The sequence below is a fragment of the Poecilia reticulata genome, chromosome 18 (assembly GCF_904066995.2).
Source record: "Poecilia reticulata chromosome 18, P_reticulata-male-v2, whole genome shotgun sequence".
Taxonomy (NCBI): Eukaryota; Metazoa; Chordata; class Actinopteri; order Cyprinodontiformes; family Poeciliidae; genus Poecilia; species Poecilia reticulata.
The window spans coordinates 6,765,174-6,787,970 of NC_088847.1; the positions used below are offsets into that span (position 1 = coordinate 6,765,174).

The following is a 22,797-nucleotide window of genomic DNA, read 5'->3' on the forward strand; positions in this document are numbered from 1 at the left end:
ATAAATGCTCCGGATCAAAAAACAAACCAACAAATGATGTGAAAATGAGACTTCCTGTTTGTACACAAGCTCTGTTGTTCTAATGTTATTTTCCATCCAGTGAGGCATTTGGAGGTCAAGTGAAAATACAGTGACCACTATACAGCTCTGGTAAACATTAAGAGTCCACTGCACTGAACCCCATTGAAAATATCATGATTGTTCCACCAAATATTGATTTCTTAACTGTTCTTGTGTTAAGACATTAGTTTTATTGTTAAATGAACATGAACTTGTTTTCTTTGCATTATTTAAGCTCTGAAAGCACTGCATCTGTTTCCTGTTTCTGACCATTTCTATTTCTCTTTTTCTGCTAATAAATACTAAATATTTGCTTGGAATTTCAGTGACATGTCAGTAGTTCATAGTATAAAAGAACAACGTTCATTTTACTCAAACATAGACTTATAAAGAGTAAAATTAGAGAAACTGATCATTTTGCAGTGGTCACTTAATTTTTTTCAGAGCTGGACATTATCCCCGGAAATACTTTTGCCTGTTTTAATATACTGTGTAAACTTTAACTACTGGTATATTATTTGTTTCACAAGATTTATGTTAAGAAAATTGGACATGGAATTTTTTTTTTTTCTAATTAAATTTATTTTAATATTATGTTATGCATATGGATCATTTATGCTATTTTTGTCTTTAAAACACCACAATTTTGTACATTCTGATGACATCATGTTGATATAAATCAGAGGCTATTATGAGTTACTCCGTATTGTATTTTTAATCAGATTTTTAATTTTATTTGAGTAATTTCTTACTTGTAATTTTGCTTGAGGAAAAATATTTGAAAGTAGTGCTACTCTTACTGGAGGGCAATTTTTGGTAGATCTACCCCTCTGGTTTAAAACCAAAGACATATCTGTTGTTCTTGATCAAATTAGTTTATGGTCATTATTTTTTAATGCTGATCAATTCCGTGACAGATAACGTGATCCTGATCAAAGAGAAGATGAACTGGGAGGACGCCTTGACCTACTGCACAGATCACCACCATGACCTGGTCACCATCACCAACATGGATGATCAGAGATGGATCCAGGAGAAAGTCAAGGAGGCATCGACTGATTATGTCTGGATGGGTCTGCGCTTCACCTACACTCTGGATTTCTGGTTCTGGGTCAGTAATGAGGTGGTCAGCTATAAGAACTGGGCTTTAGATGGAAAGATGGACGACTGTGACATGTCTGGAGCCATGGAGACAAAAGGGGACCATCTGTGGAAAAAGGTAAAGGATACTGAGAAGTTTAATTTAATCTGTTCTAAGAATTAAATCTGAAGCTATTCCTTTTGAGAATCATGATTTGTTGTCATATATCATACAATATGAATTTATTTTGCATGATGTGAAAGAATTTGAGTTGATTTTTTTTGTCATTGTTGGTGTTCCTCAGTTTTTTCTCTTCAGTTCTACCTTGTTTTTTACTTCTGTTCTTCCTCAATGATTCTAGTTTGGTTTATTTCTTTTTCTAGTCTTTCTTAGTTGTTCTAGTTTAAGTATTCTGTGTTCCTTAGTCCTTATTAAATCAGTCTTGTTTCTGTTCAGTTCATTTATGGTTTCTCCTTATATCTTTGTCTCCCTAGGTTACCACGTTTCTTTAGTCTTAGAGTTTCTTTGGTGTCAGAATTATTTCCTTCTCCCATATGTAATCTTCTTCACTTCCCCGTCTCACCTTCTCTCCTCCCCTCAGTCTTCTCCTCCTCCAACCACTCACACCTGCAACCAAGTAGTTCATCAGTCAGGTCTATTGCTCCCACGATTTACCTCCCAGTTCTTAAGCCTCTCTGTCTCAGCCAATAGTCACCAGTTTGTACTTGTTACTTATGTCACCACACTCTTCTCATGGTTCCTCAGTGTTCTCATCATGTCTCTGGATTGGCCTTGTTTTGGATTTTCTTGTATCTTTTTACTTTTATGTTTTTGGGGTTTTTTTTTGTAAATTGGGTTTTTTGTTTTCATTAAATATCCACAACTGATCCACATCAGTCGCCTGCTGCATTTGGGTCTGTAATTAATCAACACTATGACACCAATAACTAACTGAAATAAATACACAGTTTAAAAATGCTTAAATTGAGTTTGCATTTCTGTACCACTTTGCATAAGATGTTTTCTTTTTTCTTTCATCAGCAAAATTGTTAGCCTGTTTAGTTTTTCTTTTCTTTTTTTTTTTTCTTTTTTTTATGAATAAGGAACATGCAAACAAACTAGACTCACAGGGGTCAAGTTTAAATTTGACCTTTAATTTGACTGCAGTGTTTTATACCAGTGATTCATCTGGAAACAAAATAAACATTGGTTGGCTTCTTTTAATGTGTATCACTTTTTAAAATCTAATTATGTATTCTCTATCAATTTATTGATGTAAAATAAGTATTGCTCCATTGTTTATTTCCTAGTTCTGGGAGTGAAACATTTTTGTACCATTGCACCCTGATGGGGTTTTATGTTGTATTATGTGCTCCGATAATACATCTGTAAGTAAAGTGTGAAAACAATATATTACACAAGTGTTGTAAAATAAAGTGAGCAGGTGTGGTTTCTGAAAAATAGCAAAAAATAAAATCAAGAACAATAAGTTGTGCTCTTTACTCCGATGACAGATTAAGTCAGCCTGGTCAATAAAAAATAAAACCTGGCAAGATGCTGTAATGTATCATCACCAACACGGATGGTCAGAGATGAACCCAGAAGAAAGTCAACAACACCTGACTGATTATGTGTGGATGGGTCTGCGTTTCAACAGCACTCTTCATTTCTGGTTCTGTAAGAAGAATCTGGACTTTGAATGACAGGTGGATAAATGTGACATTTCTGGAGCCATGGAACCGAGACACAAGAAATAACAGAGAGGAATTTAATTTCATTTGCTTTAAGCTTTAGATTGTTCTGTGCCTGTGTGCGCTTTTTAAAATAGTATAAGATAACATTACTATATCTGTATCTATAAATACATTTCTGACATAACCTCGTTTGTCATTATGAATAACTTTGTCTCTTCTGGTTCTCCTTCTCATGAGGCGTCCCTCAAGGCTGCATTTTGGCCCAATTTAATTTCAAATTTATCTGCTGCCATTTAGAGCAACTCTAACTCAGTACCAGTTAGTTGTCCCTGTAGCCTGGTTGCCATGGCGCTCCATTGTGTTATGGATTATATTTTTGCTGTCAAACAGTGTTTTTGCCAGAATGTTGTTATTTCTAAGCTAACAGACGACTGAATATTTGGCAGAAATGCCACTACAGGTGTTAATGCTTTGACTTTAAAGAAAAACATTCAAACTTTGATTGGGATTTTACATTTAAGATCTAATTTACTATGTAGTCAGGAAAAGCTTCTTTCAGTGGCGTCATTTGGTCAAAGTTAAAACTATTTTACACATCAACCCAGACAGGAGAAAACCATTCGTGGTTTCATTTTCTCCAAACTCGACTCTTGTGACGTCCTCAACGTCTGAATCTCCAAACTGAGACAAAATCACCTTCAGCTTGTTCTGAAACACAAGATGAATAAAATCACAATAAGTTTATCTGAATTTTGGATTGACTAAAATAGAGAAGTTTAAGGGGGATGGATAATTTTGAAACACACTGTACACTATAAAACTTAAAAAATAGAATATTAAATTAAAAAAAGGGAACAACTTTCTATCCTTTCCCCTGATCTACTAGTTTTGCATCGGGGGAAAAACAACGTCCTGGTTGAGAATAGAGGGATCTGCTACCATTATTTGCATCTGCGTAAAGTTTACTTTTTCTGTTACCAGCAGCTCTAAAAACACGTCAAACACCAACATTTGTTCATATCGACAAAAAGTGCCTCAGCTGACAAAGGCTGATTTAGAGAAGAAGGATCACACATCTGTTACGTTTGACCCACAAAACTCAGAAAAGGTAAGAGTTTATTTCATAAGATTGTTTAAGCTAATAATCATTTTCAGTAATTCATATCCCTTCGTCTAGGTTGCATCTGTGGAGGAAAGCAAAATAATTTGAGTTAGAAGAAAAGAAAGAACATGTGGTGTAATTATGGTGAACTGGTTTTACCCTACTGGTTTTGAAGTTAGGGGTGGTTAACATCACCATTTGAAAGAGAACTTGAGAAAAGTATAGAAGGACTCCTGCAATATATAGTGGAGTAAAGAAACTAGATGTAGGTTTTGTTCACTCTTAGTGCTTAGATTTTTGTCCTATTGCATTTTTATCTTAGTTATAATATCATATTAGAGTTTGGTGACAGCTGTTAGTGTGTCTATTTTGTTACATGTCGTCACATTTCCATTCTGTGAAAATCCTCCTTTTCCTGTTGAAGCTAAAAAAAATGCTAAAGCAATGCATTGTGGGATTACCAGTGAGTCCTTCATGGCCAGAAGCCCAACAACATCAGCGCAGATTAGAAATTTCTTTCATCAACAGAATACCTCCACCACGCCCTGCCACACCTGAGGTTTGAATAAAGAAATGAAATGTTTAAAATTAAATTCTATAAACGAGTTGTGTCAGCATAGCTCTGGCTGCTACGAAGGAAAGACATAAATCTACTGAGAACAGCTTTAGGTGAAACAAGATGGTGAGATTTTACGAGCATACTCATGTTTTGTCATGTATAATGTTATGTTTTTTGGGTTAAAGAAAAACAGAGCAGAGTGTCTGTCTGTCTGTCTTCATCTCTCTGCTCTCATTGTTTCTCTGTCCAGTGGAGGGAGAGCTGCAGCTTTTCACTGTTTAAATGTTCTTCATCCAACAGAGACAAACTGCTGGAGGAAAATAATTCATCTGACAGCAAAGATGCAGTGGAGTCTGATTCTGCTCTTCCTGATGGGTAAGTTGATCTGAAACACAACTAGACTCTCTGGTTTCTGGAACATTACAGTCACTTGGATTGCGAGGAGGTCTGCTGGATTTTTATCACACAGAAATTAGAATGAGAATACTTATTATGGTTTTTGCAAAGACAAAGTTTTAGTCTAGCAGTCTGTATTTAGAACTAAATACAGAAACATGTTTTATATCTACAGATCAGTGTTGCTTCATGGACTGTCAGCTCTATGAGTTTCACTACATTAATGAGAATAAGACCTGGACTGAAGCTCAGCAGTACTGCAGAGAGAAACACACTGACCTGGTCACAGTGACTAACATGAAGGACATGAAGAGACTCATCAACATCTCAGCTGGAGATCAGAGTGAAGCTTGGATTGGTCTGTATGATCAACAACATGGTACCAGAACATGGCGCTGGTCTCTGCCTGGAGTGGAGTTTAATGAAACAAACTGGGCCACTGGAGAACCGACTGATAATGGAAATCAAGTAAAACCTGAGAACTGTGTGATTGTGAATAATAATCTCAAATGGAAAGACACCGGCTGCCTTAATCAGCATATTTTCATCTGCTACAATGGTGAGAATGTTCATCTATTTTTCATTTGATTTTTTCTCTTTTGTTCAAACAAGATAAACATAAATATGTTTGATTACTCCACAGAAACTAATACAACCCATAAATATCACTTGATCAGAGAGCAGAAGTCCTGGCTGGAAGCTCAGAGTTACTGTAGAGAGAAACACACAGACCTGATCAGTGGAACGAAGCAGCTACTGGATGGAGAAGTGGAGAAATTGATAAACTCCAATGATCTACCATACATTGGTCTGTTCAGAGACACGTGGAGATGGTCAGATGGAAGCAGTTTTTCTTTCAGACACTGGAATGATGACTTTAACAATCACCAACCCAACAGTGGTCAATGTGCCATGACTAAGTTTGATGGTGAAGGAAGATGGAAGAATGTGAACTGTGATATTACAAAACCCTTCATTTGTTATGATGGTGAGTTTTCCTGAAAAATTGTAAAACTAATGCCACTCCTCAATATTACCCTATAAAAAATATGAAACATAAACCTGGTCATTTAATTCTGGAGTTAATATCTCAGATTGTACTCTACATTTGTGAGGACTTCATTTTGCAGAAACATTTGTAGCCCTTTATTTTGTGCAAAAGTTTATATTTCATTGAAAATTGTATACTTCAAAATTCTGTTTATTTGAATAAATACAAGAAGACTAATTAAAATGGTTCTGCATCCATATCCCATCTAGTATATACTTTTTACTTTATTTCACACAAAATATGATGGAGAAGAAAAAGTAGTTCTTTCTGCCTTATATTTACACACAACTCATTTAAGCTTGTGACCTTCGTCTTTGACAAAGCACCAACCTTTGTGTTTGTTGCCTCTACAACAGACAAAGTTGTCCTAGTTAAAGAAAAGATGACCTGGGAGGACGCCTTGACCTACTGCAGAGGTCACCACCATGACCTGGTCACCATCACCAACATGGATGATCAGAGATGGATCCAGGAGAAAGTCAAGGAGGCATCGACTGATTATGTCTGGATTGGTCTGCGGTTCAGCTGCCGTCTCAGTGTGTGGTTCTGGGTCTGTCCACCAACTGGTCATGAGAACAAAACCTCAGCTGGTCAGACGAGTGACTGTCACATGTATGGAGCCATGGAAACGAGAGGAAAACATAAGTGGTTCCAAAGAAATGGCACAGAAAAGTTGAATTTCATCTGTTCTACTAAATGAAATGTTTTCTCCCTTTTGCTTAACTTGTTCTGCTTCTATATTTGATTTCAGATATGTCTAAAATAATAATCATATCCTTTAACTGAAGCTGATCTTGCTGTGTTTCTTTTAGATTAAGGAAACATTTTCACTATGCTTGTTTAAGGACTGGGAAAAATAACATGTTTGTCTGAGAACAGCTGACTAATTTTGAATCTGTACATCTAAGTGAATTTGCTTCTCTAAAAATGCTATTAGACTTTTGAGTCATGTTACAGAGACACTATTTATCTTCTGGTTTATTAGTGTGGAAGCTTCTGAATACCTCATGTGTTTTATATAAAAATTTAGATCTAAAACCTGGAATTATGCATCATGTCAAGGCAGATGAAGAATGAAAACCCTTCATCTGTTATGATGGTGAGATTTTCTGATAAACACTCATCAGGTATCAGAACCGCATTTCAAACAACTGTGTTTTATTTATGCCTATTTTGTGTGCTCTTGATTTAATAAAGTGTTTCATAGTTTATTTTATCTGTATGGCTCTTATCTCTCAAATGTTATTTACATCTTTATAACAAATAAAGTGTGAAATCAATACATGACACGGACATATGTGTAGTAAATTAAGGTTTCAGGTGGATCCAGGAGAAAGTCAAGAACAGATCGACTGATCATGTCTGGATGGGTCTGAGCTTTGACTAACTTCTGGTTCTGGTTCTGTAAGGAGAATCCAAACTTTGAAGGACTAGAGGACAATTGTTACATTTCTGCAGCCAGAAGACAAGAAAAAACAGAGAGGAAATAAATTTCATCTCAATCAAACTTTAGGTTGTTATGTGCCTGTTTGCTCTTTTTAAAATAGTCTAAGACTATATTAATATATCTGTATCAATAGATACATTTCTGACATAACCTCCTTTGTCATGATGAATAACTTTGTCGCTTCTGGTTCTCTTTCTCATGAGGCGTCCCTCAAGGCTCCATTTTGGCCCAATTTTATTTTAACTTATCTGCTGCTATTTAGAGCAACTCTAACTCAGTACCAGTTGACTTTGTAGTCTGGTTGCCATGGCGCTCTATTGTGTACTGGATTATATTTTTTGATGCCAAACAGTGTTTTGGTCAGAATGTTTTTATTTCTAAGCTAACAGACGACTGAATATTTAGCAGAAATACCTCGACATGTGTTAATGCTTTGACGTTAATTTAAAGAAAAACATTTAAACTTTGATTGGGATTTTACATTTAAGATCTAATTTACTCTGTAGTCAGGAAAAGCTTCTTTCAGTGGCATCATTTGGTCAAAGTTAAAACTATTTTACACATCAACCCAGATAGGAGAAAACCATTTATGGTTTCATTTTCTCCAAACTCGACTCTTGTGACGTCCTCAACGTCTGAATCTCCAAACTGAGACAAAATCACCTTCAGCTTGTTCTGAAACACAAGATGAATAAAATCACATTAAGTTGATCTGAATTTTGGACTTGCTAAAACAGAGAAGTTTAAGTGGGATGGATAATTTTGAAACACACTGTGAACTATAAAACTTGAAAATAGAATATTAAATTAATAAAAAGGGAACAACTTTCTATCCTTTCCCCTGATCTACTAGTTTTGCATCGGGGGAAAAAAAACAACTTCCTGGTTGAGAACAGAGGGATCTGCTACCATTATTTGCATCTGTGTAAATTTTACATTTCCTGTTACCAGCAGCTCTAAAAACATGTTATGGAAATTTAATTGATCAAAGAATGAGTATCTGTTTCACTAGTAAGAGAAAGTTTAATCTTTGTCTTCATTTTTCTATATTCGAAGGTGAAAGCGTTCGAAGACCCGTCTCACTTAGCGCAGTCAGAAGAGCCCTGAACGCAGCATCATCACATTGTTACATACTGACACCAAGGAAAAGACCCACCCAAAGTCTGATCTCTGTTGCCAGATGGACCACAGAGACAATCCTGACCCCCACCTCATCATCTGTCCTTCATCTCTTGGAGGGGATGATTTTATGGCAGGAAAGAGAACGGATAAGGATTTCAGGAAAAACTTCTAATTGTTCTTTGTCAGTTAGTCATGGGTTCTGGGTCAAACTACATTCCACCAGTCAGTCAATCCTCCAAGACAATTTCCAGATCAAGCGTTTTACCCAAGATGTCTTCAGGTCTCTTATTCTATCACAGCTGCGAAAACATCTTAACATTATCTGGGAACTTCTTTAATGGAAAAACCCATCTTGCAGAAATACCAATAAATAAATAAATAAATAAATAAATAAATAAATAAAACAGCAGATATAATCAGTAAATAAAGGGTAAAAATGCATCAAAGATGAAATAAGGCTAAAAACAAAATGTTCTATTACACACATCAAACACACCCAGTTTTCCACGGAGACTAAAAGTACCTCAGCTGACAACAGATGATTTAGAGGAGAAGGATCATAGAAGGATCATCATGTTTGACCCACAGACAGTACAGGAGACAAAAGTCAGAAAAGGTAAGAGGTTATTTGTTAAGATTGTTTAAGCTAATAATCATATTCAGTAATTCATATTCATTGGTCTAGATTGCATCTGTTGATGAAAGCAGAGGAAATAGAATAAGAAAGAAAGAATGGTCATGTTAGAGGTTGGTGGACAGGCTTTAGTATCGCCATTTTGTTACATGACGTCACATTTCCATGATGTGAAAATCCTCTGTTTCCTGTTGAAATTAAAAATATGCTAAAGCAATGCATTGTGGGTTCACCAACACGCCCTTCATGGCTGGAAGCCCAACAACATCAGCGCAGGTTACAAATGATTTCTTTCATGAGCAGAATGTCAACACCACACCCTGCCACACGCGAGGTTTGAATAAACAAATGATGAAATGTTTAGAATTAAATTCTATAGCGAGTTGTGTTAGTAGAGATCTGGCTGCTACGAAGGAAAGACATAAATCTACTGAGAACAACTTTAGGTGAAACAAGACAAAGAGAATGTGAGTTACTAATCTATGTCTGAACTTAACTTTTCATGTGGATAAATTGTAAATTTCACAACTGTAATCTTGTTTTGTCATGTTTAATATTATGGTTTTTGGGATAAAAAAAACGCAGAGCAGAGAGTCTCTCTGTCCATCTTCATCTCTCTGCTCTCATTGTTTCTCTGTCCAGTGGAGGGAGAGCTGCAGCTTTTCACTGTTTAAATGTTCTTCATCCAACAGAGACAAACTGCTGGAGGAAAATAATTCATCTGACAGCAAAGATGCAGTGGAGTCTGATTCTGCTCTTCCTGATGGGTAAGTTGATCTGAAACACAACTAGACTCTCTGGTTTCTGGAACATTGAAGTCAGCTGGAATGCCAGGAGGTCTGCTGGATTTTTATCAGACAGAAAGAATGAGAATATTTATTTTTTTTTGTAAAGACAAAGTGTTTTACTTTAGAAGTCTGTATTTAGAGGGTAAACACATAAACATGTTTTAAATTTACAGCTCAGTGTTGTTTCATGGACTGTCAGCTCTATGAGTTTCACTACATTAAAGAGGAAAAGAACTGGACTGAAGCTCAGCAGTACTGCAGAGAGAAACACACTGACCTGGTCACAGTGACTAACATGAAGGACATGAAGAGACTCATCAAGATTTCAGATGGAGATCAGAGTGAAGCTTGGATTGGTCTGTATGATCAAACACATGGTACCAGAACATGGTACTGGTCTCTGCCTGGAGTGGAGTTTAATGAAAGTGAGACAAACTGGAACCCAGGAGAACCAAATGATGGAGGAACTCAAGGATCTCAGAACTGTGTGATTGTGAATAATCATCTCAACTGGATAGACACCGGCTGCCAGGATCAATATCATTTCCTCTGCTACAATGGTGAGAATGTTCATCTATTTTTCATTTGTTTTTATCTATTTTGTTCAAACAAGATAAACATAAATATGTTTGATTACTCCACAGAAACTAATACAACCCCTAAATACCACTTGATTAAAGAGAAGAAGACCTGGCAGAAAGCTCAGAGTTACTGCAGAGAGAAACACACAGACCTGATCAGTGGAACGAAGCAGCTACAGGATGAAGGAGTGAAGAAGATAATGAACTCTGCAAGTGATTACACACACATTGGTCTGTTCAGAGACACATGGAGATGGTCAGATGGAAGCAGTTTCTCTTTCAGACACTGGAATGATGACTTTAACAATCACCAACCCAACAGTGGTCAATGTGCCACGACTAAGTTTGATGGTGTAGGAAGATGGAAGAATGTGAACTGTGATATTACAAAACCCTTCATTTGTTATGATGGTGAGTTGTTAGTCCAAATATAAGTTTATTTAAAAAAATACAACTGTGAATATTTGTGTAATTTATGATTTAAGTTTTAATTAATGTATGTCACAGATAACATCATTGCATCAGACAAAAGCCTCAACGTTTTGTCAATATGAGAGGTGCATAGTATATTCACATTTACTTTAATAACTTTTTGGGGAAAAAAGTACCTTTAGTAGTAGTCATAAACCCCAGTATATTGTACTTTTACTTGTGCTATATTATTATGAAATTTGTGGATATTTATTGAATAAAGTCCAAACATATTTTAAGCAAAAACGCTCTGGACCCATAACCTGCAGATCCTGTTCAAACTCTATTGTTCTCATGTTATTATCCACCTGCTGAGCCATTTGGAGGTCAAGTGAAAATACAGTGAACACTGGAAGTACTTTACCTATTTATAACATATCCTGTATATATTTCCTACTGTTCAAGTATTAGTTTATATGTTGACGAAAATCGATTTGGAAATATGTTTCTTCTGCCTAAATGTGTTATTTAAAATTTATTTTGTACATTTGTATTATTTCTATTATGTTTGTCTTCAAAATATTACAATTTGCACATACCTTTATATTTTTTCTAGTATGATGACATCATCTTGAAATAATAAATCAGATGTTATGATCAGTTACTCAGTACTAAAGTATCCTTTTTATGAAATTTTTACTCTTGAGTCATTTCTTAGACAACTACTTTTTATTTTACTTGACAATAATTGTTTTGAAGTAGTGCTACTCCTACTGGAGGGAATATTTTGGTTGCTCTACCACCTCTGGTTTAGAACCAAAGACTTACCTGTTGTTTTTGTTAAATTAGTTCTTTATTATGATTTTGTAATGTTTGTGTTGATCAATTCTGTGACAGATAAATTTATCCTGATCAAAGAGGCGATGAACTGGGAGGACGCCTTGTACTACTGCAGAGATCACCACCATGACCTGGTCACCATCACCAACATGGATGATCAGAGATGGATCCAGGAGAAAGTCAAGAACGGATCGACTGATTATGTCTGGATGGGTCTGCGTTACACCTGCACTCTGGATTTCTGGTTCTGGGTCAGTGATGAGGTGGTCAGCTACAAGAACTGGGCTTTAGATGGAAAGATGGACGACTGTGACATGTCTGGAGCCATGGAGACGGGAGGAAAACATCAGTGGTTTAAAAAAAAGGATACTGAGAAGTTTAATTTCATCTGTTCTAAGAATTAAATCTGAAGCTATCCCATGTGAGAAACTATTTCCTCTGTTTTCATCATTGCATGTTTAATTTGAATCATGGTTTGTTGTTATATGTATCATATAAAATTAAATGTTGTGCTTTATGTGAAAGAATTACCAGGACATTTTAAACACTTTGCTTATGATTAACTAAATTACCTTGGAGTGGGTTTGCTTTACTTTTTCAGTTTTCTTTATCATATTGAATGAACATTCAAACAAACTAGAACTGCTATGGTCTAGTTTACATTTAACTCCTAATTTTACTGTAATGTTTTGTTGTTTTTTTCTTTTGCCAATGATGAATTTTGAAATAAAATAAATAATTATTGTCTTCTTTTAACATTATTCACTTTTAAAAATCTAATTGTTTACTCTCTATCAAAAGCCTCTGCTGGGCTTTAAAAGGAGCGTTGATGGTATTAATTCAGAAATGTAGCATTTCCTGCTTCCTGGAGTCAAACTGAGTCCGTAGTGAACAACATCTCAATGTTTGGAAATAAACAAGGAAACGAGATTCCTCTGAAATCAGACATGCTACGATACAGAGAGTTTCTTCAGAGAACATGAAGGTTTCTCTTGTCTATTTTCTTCACTTTCTCCGTCATGATTTTCAGTGTTTTCCTCCATCACAGTTGCCGGTTTTCCCCCAGTGGGTGTGGCCTGTTCTGATTGGTTTACTCCACATGGATCAGGAAGTTAACCCTCTTCATCTCATTACTGGAGAAACTTTATTGTTTAAACAACAAAATATTGCTCCAGTGTTTATTTCCTAGTCAATGACAGTGAAACATTTCCATACCTTTACACCCTGATGGAGTTTTGTGTTGTATATTTTCATGTGCAATCAGAGGGAAGTTGGCAGCTTTGCTGACATGAGAGGAGCAGCTGCTGCTCTGCATGTTCCCTCACTGCTCTGTTTCCTGACCCTGGTCCTCAAGACTCGCTGCCCGGCAGGTTTTAGCTGTTTCCACACTTCAGTCCAGCTGATTTCAACTGATGACTGATTAACAGTCTTGAATCAGGTGTATTGAAAGATAAATGGCAAAAGCAACGAGAGAAAGAAAGAAATAAAAGGATGTTGGTTTTATAAAATCCGAAAGAAGACGGGAGAAATGAGAAAGACAACAATTAATCCAACAATTGAATGGATTTAAAGATAAATCAGATTTAGTTGATTTATTTAGAAACAATTTGAAAAGTAAAATCTATCAGATAATATTTTGTTATCGTAAATTAACACAGTTATTCAGTAGAATTTCATTCTTGAGTGACATTCTGAACAATCCATACCACTCGGTGGTGCTGATGCATCGATTTTGTTGTTTACCAACAGCCAAAAAACCATAGAAGAAGAAGAGTCACGCGTATTAAAGCAGGAAAACAGCTATTGGTCTCTGCCTTGGAGACCAGTGTTGGGAAACAAGACTTTAGTCTAACGAGAAACTTGTCCAGGAAAACATCAGGTCTTTGTTTTCAGGGGTTTTTGTCCAGGCAGTTTAAGCAAACAGCCCGGTGTGTTTTTTTTTTTGTTTTTGTTTTTTTTTTATGTTAGTTTAGTCACAGAGAACAGAATGATTGTATACAGATAAGTGAGTTTATTTTCAGGTGCTTATAGGACCTGTGGGTGGAGAGACAGGGTGGGCTGTCCAGGAAGACATGTGTCTTTTTCACTGATGTGTTTATCACCAGATTCGGAGGGGAAGCCGAGGTTTCAAGTTGAGGCAGGAGGATTACAATCTGGAGGAGAGGTGGTGGTTTTCTTTTTTTTTCTTTTTTCTTTTTTTTAAGTTTGGTAACTCATAAAGTCTGAGTGAAACCTGGAGCGGTTTCCTCAGGCAGGTGAATAAATAGATTCACTGAGGTCATGTTGGTCTGTCTCATTGTAATATTCTGTTCCTCTCTGTGTTTTATAAGCTGCTTCATAAGAAACGCATCATCTCTGCTGTTTAAACATTCAAATGAAGCTGCTGTTCAGTGATCCGAGCTGGGAAACAACATTTGACTGAGTTTTCAAGAGAGCAGCAAGAAAACATCCATCGAGGACAAAAACAAAGCCAATGTAAGTTTAAGCAGACTGTCGAAGCTTTTACTTGATTTTATTAATATATACATGTTGTATTTATCAAATTATGTTAAAAAATATATTTAGCCATTGTAAAGTAGGAGCAGAGTGTCTCTCTCTGTCCATCTTGGTCTCTCTGCTCTCATTGTTTCTCTGTCCAGTGGAGGGAGAGCTGCAGCTTTTCACTGTTTAAATGTTCTTCATCCAACAGAGACAAACTGCTGGAGGAAAATAATTCATCTGACAGCAAAGATGCAGTGGAGTCTGATTCTGCTCTTCCTGATGGGTAAGTTGATCTGAAACACAACTAGACTATGAGGAAACAGAGTTACCTCTGAATTATCACACAGAAATGTTAATGAAAAACAATTCTAATTGTATTTCATTGCAAATTATAGCTGTGTGTGTTGATGAAGTTCTCCTAATTTAATATAATCATGTTTACTGTTTACAGCTCAGTGTTGTTTCATGGACTGTCAGCTCTATCAGTTTCACTACATTAATGAGAATAAGACCTGGACTGAAGCTCAGCAGTACTGCAGAGAGAAACACACTGACCTGGTCACAGTGACTAACATGAAGGACATGAAGAGACTCATCAACATCTCAGCTGGAGATCAGAGTGAAGCTTGGATTGGTCTGATCAGTAAACCAGAATTTAACAGAACATGGTTCTGGTCTCTGCCTGGAGTGGAGTTTGATGAAAGTGAGACAAACTGGGCAGCAGGAGAACCAACTGATAATGGAAATCAATTAATACATGAGAACTGTGTGCATATGAATAAAAATCTCAAATGGACAGACACCGGCTGCCTTAATCAGCATATTTTCCTTTGCTATGATGGTGAGAATGTTCATATTTTTAACAGTTATTTTTATGTTTTGTTCAAACAACGTAAACATATATGTGTTTGATTACTCCACAGAAACTAATACAACCCATAAATATCACTTTATTGAAGAGAGGAAGTCCTGGCAGAAAGCTCAGAGTTACTGTAGAGAGAAACACACAGACCTGATCAGTGGAACGAAGCAGGTACTGGATGGAGAAGTGGAGAAATTGATGGATCAACCATACATTGGTCTGTTCAGAGACACCTGGAGGTGGTCAGATGGAAGCAGTTTCTCTTTCAGACACTGGAATCTACAGTGTAATGATGAGCAATACATCAGTGATCAATGTGCCATGACCAAGTTTGATGCTGAAGGCAGATGGACGAATATGAGTTGTGATAATGAAAAACCCTTCATCTGTTATGATGGTGAGTTGATGTAAACAGATACTACAAGTTTATGTCAACAGTAGAACTATGAGATTTCAGATTTTAAGTATTAATTCATTTGTCTCATAGAAAATTTCCCTGCATCAAGCAAAAGCCCAAAAATGTTTTGTTTGGACCAGAGATGGATAGAAACCAGTTACATTTACTCAGAAATGTGTTTTAGTAGCATTTTGGATAAAATGTACTTTGTGTAGTTTTAAACCACAATACTTTCTACTTTTACTTGAAATATTGCTGCTCTATCTAGAATAATATTTCTGGATTAAATAATCATGTTAGTGTTTTTATTTATATTAAATATTAATATTTCTGGAATAAATATATTTTAAGCAAGAATATTCTGGATCAAAACACAAACCAGTTGACGTGAAAGTGAGACTTCCTTTTTATACACAAGCTCTGTTGTTCTAATGTTGTTCTCCACCTGCTGGAGGTTAAGTGAAAACACAATGACCTCTTTATGTCGTCACTAGAATTACTTTAGCATGTTTTTATATACTGTGTAAACTTTAACTACAGCTATGCTATTTGTTTCACAAGATTTATGTTAATAAAATGTGATTTAGAAATGTTCCGTCTGCCTCAATTTATTCTGAAATTATGGTATGGAGTTGGATTATTTACATTATTTTTGTCTTTAAAGCACCACTTTTTAATCATTCCTTTATATTTTAGCCAGTCTGATATTTTCTTGAAATAATAGATCAGATGCTATTATCAGTCACTGTGCTTTATACCAAAATTTTACTTTTATTTGTATATATTGTATTTTACTTGAAGTCATTTCTTTTAAAGTAGTGCTACTCTTACTGGAGGGCAATTCTTAGTTACTCTACCACCTCTGGTTTAGGACCAAAGACATACCTGTTGTTCTTGATAAAATTTGTTCATCGCCATCATTTTCTAAGTGATAATATGTTTGTGTTGATCATATGACAGATAATGTGATCCTGATTAAAGAAAATAAAACCTGGGAGGACGCCTTGTACTACTGCAGAGATCACCACCATGACCTGGTCACCATCACCAACATGGATGATCAGAGATGGATCCAGGAGAAAGTCAAGGAGGCATCGACTGATTACGTTTGGATGGGACTGAGCTACGCCTGCACTCTGGATTTGTGGTTCTGGGTCAGTGATGAGGTGGTCAGATATAAGACCTGGGCCTCAAATCCACCGATGGACGACTGTGGCATGTCTGGAGCCATGGAGACGGGAGGAGAACATCAGTGGTTCAAAAGAAATGATGCTGAAAAGTTTAATTTCATCTGTTCTAAGAAATAAATCTCACACAGTCACTAGTAAGAAGCCGTTTATTCTGTCTACAATATTATATACTGCAGCTTTATTTTTAATAATTAAGTTTACATTTTTTGTGGGGTGTGAAAGAATGTCCATATGTTTAATCAAATCAGATCATGTGTTGTGAGCTTATTTGAGTGAATTTCTTGCTTTTGTGTTGTGATCCTTCACGTACAACGTATGTTTTCCTTCAGTAATAAAGTCTTTAAACCTGCTCACATGACCAGAGTCATAGGTTGATACCTGACTTTATGTAAAAACCAGAGATAAATGTGGAGTTGAAGTCTGAGCTATGGAAGAAAAAGATTAAATTTTTTTATGAGCTGAACTTTGGAGGCGTTTAATGTCTGAATGCTTCCTCACACCAAGCAACAAGCATCTGCTGGGCCTTACAAGGTGAATATATATTAAACTGTTTTAGAATTTGTCTGGGGTTAATGTCAAATGTAAAGGACACAGAGATGAAAAAGGAGAAAAAGTTGGAAACGGTTTAAAAGTTAAGGAGTTGTGAGCGGAGGAGAGAAAGAAGCACAGGGAGTGAAATGTGTGTTTGTTACTCGATTAAAACACCCAAAACACTTTAATGTGCACAAAAAAATCTATTCCATAAAATTCTAAATTACTGAATGTAGGATAAAAGCAGCAAAGCTTTTTCCATCGTTGCTGCTTTGACACAGATGGATTTGTTCTTGAAGAAGTTAGTCAAACAATTTGGAAACTGTTATAATTTTCTAGTCCAACAGAGAGACTTGGATAATCTAGTTAGATATTAAAATATTTCTACTGATCCTCACCAGGTTTCAGGAGATTTAATTATTATCCTGGATGTCGATAGTGGTTTACATACGTCAGCATCCTGTTTCCTCTGCCGGGTTATGAACAGTCAGCTCTTTGATTGAGAAAAATCCCACTCCCCTGGTTTGAATATTCAAATGATGAAGCATTAAATGTTGCTGCTGTTCAGTGATCCATGTTGGTAAATGTTCAATTTGACCGAGGAAACGAGTTTTCAACACACAGACAAGAAGAAGCATTTCATTCCTTGAGGAAAAAGGAACCAGATGTAAGTTTCTGTGATTAGATTTTCATCAAATTGGGATATATTTTTTTATTTCTGAAATCATGTTAGTGTTTTTATTTATATTAAAAAAGATTCACTTTTTTTAATCTGCTCTGTTTCCATGGGTTCAGACCCACTGAGAGCTGCAGCTTTTCACTGTTTAAATGTTCTTCATCCAACAGAGACAAACTGCTGGAGGAAAATAATTCATCTGACAGCAAAGATGCAGTGGAGTCTGATTCTGCTCTTCCTGATGGGTAAGTTGATCTGAAACACAACTAAGTTGTGGTTTCCGGAAAATTACAGTTTCTGTTCAAATTCAACCCTTTTGGTATTTAAAGAATAACATTTATCTCTTTCTTGGAACCCATTTTTTGGCATTATATTTTATGTGAATTATAATTCATGATTAAGTACAGCAACATCTTTCATGTTATAGGTCAGTGTTGTTTCATGGACTGTCAGCTCTATCAGTTTCACTACATTAATGAGAATAAGAACTGGACTGAAGCTCAGCAGTACTGCAGAGAGAAACACACTGACCTGGTCACAGTGACTAACATGAAGGACATGAAGAGACTCATCAAGAACTCAGCAGGAAACATGAACGAAGCTTGGATTGGTCTGTATGATCAAACACATGGTAACAGAAGTTGGTACTGGTCTCAACCTGGAGTGGAGTTTAATGAAAGTGAGACAAACTGGAACACTGAAAAACGAGAACCAACTGATAGAGGAAGTCAGACATCTGAGAACTGTGGATTTCTGTATGAAAATCTGGAATGGGCAGATACTGGTTGCCATCATCAAAGATTCTTCCTTTGCTATGATGGTAAGAATGTTCATCTGCTTTTCAGTGTTTTTGTAAACCCAAACGGTAGCATTTTAGTGGTTTTGCATTATTTTCTCCAAATTAGAAAATAATGCAAAGTAAATATATGTCTTTATCTGTTAACTCCACAGAAAGTATTTCACAGAAATATCACTTGATTAAAGAGAGGAAGACCTGGCAGGAAGCTCAGAGTTACTGCAGAGAGAAACACACAGACCTGATCAGTGGAATGAAGCAGCTACAGGATGAAGAAGTGAAGAAAGTGATGGAGCCCAAGTTTAATAATCTATACTTTGGTCTGTTCAGAGATACCTGGACGTGGTCAGATGGAAGCAACTCATTCTTCAGACACTGGAATAATGAGCTTAACAATGTAGAATACAACAGTGGTCAATGTGCCGTGACTGTGTTTGATGATGGAGGCAGATGGAAGAATGAGAACTGTGATGAAAGAAAACCCTTCATCTGTTATGATGGTGAGATTTCATTTTGTATTTGCATGTACATTACTGGACAAGGAAGGAAGAACGGATGGATTTACAATAATGACCAGAATAAAGCAACAGATAATATGTCTTTCTTCCTTAAATCAACAGATAAAGTGATCCTGATCAAAGAGAAGATGAACTGGGAGGACGCCTTGTACTACTGCAGAGATCATCACCATGACCTGGTCACCATCACCAACATGGATGATCAGAGATGGATCCAGGAGAAAGTCAAGAAGGCATCGACTGATTATGTCTGGATGGGTCTGCGTTACACCTGCACTCTGGATTTCTGGTTCTGGGTCAGTGATGAGGTGGTCAGATATAAGAACTGGGCCTCAGGTGAACCGATGGATGACTGTGACATGTCTGGAGCCATGGAGACGGGAGGAAAACATCTGTGGAAGAGGAAAAATGACCTTGAGAAATTTAATTTCATCTGTTCCAAGAGTTAACTGCCTGTGATAAAAATACTATTAGTTCAGTTTCCAGCTTTACATTTTGCTACATGTTTCTTATGAATTAAGGTTATATTTTGTGTGGCATAAAACACAGAATATACATAAATGTGTACATATTAATAATTTACAACAAACGATGAGCTTAAATTTACTCTTTTCTGTGATGGCATCTTATTGTCTTTCAAAACAAAGATATTAAGACCACACTTTGCATTAAAATGCTGGGGCGGGTTTATTGGTCTGATGTAATAAGCTTATTTTAAATGTCTTTGTTGGGAGGCTGAAAGTGGAGTATCATCATAATTCACAGTAAATAAAGGGTTTGAAGACCTTGTATTTAATCTATGGGGTGTGTTTTGGTTAGTGAATTGAATTACTGAAATAAAGAAAGATTTATGAAAGTGTATTGTAACTTTTTCAAAAGGGCTAGATTCATTTTTGACATGGGGTTGAGATAAGTGAAAAAGTTAGCTTTTCATTCATCTGTCGCTCTGTCATATTTGCTGTTCACACATCTGTTGTGCTGGAAATCCAACCTGCTGCCTTTAATTTCATAACAAGAGGAAGGAGAGGAAGAACCATGAGATTTAACCCTGGAATGGCCACAAGCAGTCATTTTTACTGCCACCTAGTTGTCAACTAGTGCAGATCAACTCTCTTCACCTGACACAACTTCTACAGCTTTGCAGCGTTGTTCAGTGCAGGTTGTCACGGCAACCTGTACTGCTCTCTTTTTCTTTTTTTAAGCTTTTTGCACTTATGATTCCTGACTGACAGCTTAGATTATCACCTTATCCCATCTGCAGTGACGGCTTTTCTCCAAACATTATGAAAACTAACATTAAATGCGCTTAAATGTCCTTCATGACCAAGTCAGATGTAGTAAGGAAAAAAACAAAACAAAACAAAAAAAACATGAAAAGTCTAGTGCAACGTCTGGACACAGGCCACCTATGAATGGGCCTTGTTTAAAGTTTATATTTACTGGAACTTGAACTATTAAATATTCTACTTCCTGAAATCAAACAAATTAGGGAAGCTGTGAAGAACAAGTGTTGTAAAAAAATAAAAATAAAAAATACACATGGGAAAGATAAGCAGCAAGGTATTTGCATCCAAATACAGATGACATAAAGCATTTTGTGCTGCTTATACTGATATTTTTACTATGTATTAAAAAGTATATAATACATGAGTAAATATGTAGAGTTAATGTGCAAAAATTAATATTAGTAAATATATAGTGTTAAAATGCAAAAACGTCAATAAATATTTCACAATACAACAACATGCATTTCTCCAATGGTTCATTGAAACTGATATTATCTGTTGACTTTCTGTGAAACTATTTGCAGAAACAAATTATATCTGGGACGGAGATATTTAGCCATCGCTGCGTTTGAAGCTAAATAGAGGATTAAAAAAAGTGTCCTGGTTTTTAGATATTAAATAGACAATAAATTTAGGAATAATTCCAGCATTTGCGTTTATCGAATATCAGGACGATTACTGGCAGACAACTTCTCTCCAACATATGAGCTAACTCACAACAAAAATGTCAAATGTCCAATTAAAAACACAAACACACAACACTCACAAATTTCACTAGAATGTATTCTTAAAGACATTTTTTATGTTTTTTTAGATCAAAGCGTTGTTGAGATCCATCAGTCTCTGTGTAGATCGGCTCTTCAGGTTACATTTAGAGTTCCCTTCTTATAGCAATTGAAACTTGTGCCCTATTTACAGCTGATTGACTGTTTTTATTTACCCGTTTTAATCTTGAGTTCTTATCCTGAAAGTAGACAAAGTGATGCACGCGTTCAGGACGTTTGACTTTTTTCACTTTTTTCCTTCATTTTTAAAAAGCTGATTTGTCAGACATAGAAAGACTATTGCACAGGTGTTTATATTAAAGTGTTTGATGCATTTTAAAAGAGTTAAAATCACACATTTCAACCTTGCAGACTGAACACCACCTTGAGTTCAGTTTATTTTTTTACCACCTTCTAACATTTATGATATTCATTAACAAATGCAGAGGTGGAGAACGAGACCAAACCCATGTTGCTTCACAGTTTTTATATTTTGCCCAGTCACTTAAAAAACTGCAACAAATATTTTCTGAAAACAGAAAAGATGAAGGCGATGGCTATTTGCTTTCATTAAAACTAAAGTATCAATTTATCAATTTTACAACTATATTTCTATGAGGTTATTAATTAACGTTTCTCCTGGTCTAGCAGGCCTTTTCGCTGAATGAGCCTCAGTGTTTTTATGGGGCAGGATTACTTCCTAGTGAAACAGCTCCGTTATCGACAAGGGCTGAAGGCCAATATGTGAGAAGCAAACCATTACTCCAAAACAAACACCAAAAAGCTACATTCTAGTTTGCAAATACACACTGGAGCAAAGACATTCATTTTTGGAGACATGTCCTGTGTTCTGATTAAATTAAAGAGGAAATGTTTTTGCCATAATGAGCATTGTTACATATGGAGAACAAAGAGAGATACCAGTAAACCTGGGAACAACACCGTTCTAAATATGTATGGGAGTTACTGTGTCATGTTGTGGGGAATTGTTGGGAGAACTGTTGCATTTAACAAAATACCTAGAATATTGCCTCACTTATATGGAGGACCAAAGCTGACATAATAAAAAATAAAAGCATAAATATATATTTTGTTTTTCCTTGTCCTTACACATGCGTTTACACTTTTATTTTTTATTATGGCAGTTTTGGTCCTCCATACACTAACACCAGTTCTGTCAGCAGGAGTAGCTGGTCTTGTGTGCCTTTTTCATGTGAACTTCTATTTTCAGTTGTATATTTAGTTCAAATTATTTGAACTTTAACTCCTCCGGTCACTGGTGGCCTGTTTTCTTCTTTTATCTAATCTAATCTTTTCTGTTTGTGGCTCATGTCAGTTACTCTCCCTTGACTTGCGCCAAAAACAAACACTTTAGAGAGAGCTGGAAGGAAAAGCATGACGTTTGTTCGGTTGCACTTTGACGGGGTGTGCATAAGACACAGCACCTGTCATGAACGTGAAGAACTCTTTATGAATGTCTATGACTGTTGTCATGAAGTGTCATTGGGTAAATAATGACACTTTAAAGTC

General features: G+C 36.1%; 2 protein-coding genes across 2 annotated transcripts; both read left to right on the forward strand.

Moving 5' to 3' along the window:
* The first annotated feature begins 1,334 nt into the window (after window positions 1–1,334).
* Window positions 1,335–7,653, forward strand: LOC145548759 (C-type mannose receptor 2-like). Its single transcript, XM_081599691.1, has 4 exons — window positions 1,335–4,871; window positions 5,068–5,451; window positions 5,536–5,880; window positions 6,300–7,653. Exons 1-4 carry the CDS (start codon window positions 4,652–4,654, stop codon window positions 6,641–6,643), a joined length of 1,293 nt encoding a protein of 430 aa, XP_081455817.1. The 5' UTR covers window positions 1,335–4,651; the 3' UTR covers window positions 6,644–7,653.
* A 52-nt stretch (window positions 7,654–7,705) lies between these two features.
* Window positions 7,706–17,041, forward strand: LOC103480335 (C-type mannose receptor 2-like). The gene is made up of 9 exons (XM_081599695.1): window positions 7,706–9,613; window positions 9,839–9,913; window positions 10,108–10,494; window positions 10,579–10,926; window positions 11,824–14,241; window positions 14,456–14,530; window positions 14,699–15,088; window positions 15,171–15,506; window positions 16,467–17,041. The coding sequence occupies exons 2-5, from the start codon at window positions 9,880–9,882 to the stop codon at window positions 12,168–12,170; spliced, it is 1,116 nt and encodes a 371-aa protein (XP_081455821.1). The 5' UTR covers window positions 7,706–9,613; window positions 9,839–9,879; the 3' UTR covers window positions 12,171–14,241; window positions 14,456–14,530; window positions 14,699–15,088; window positions 15,171–15,506; window positions 16,467–17,041.
* The last annotated feature ends 5,756 nt before the right edge of the window (window positions 17,042–22,797 follow it).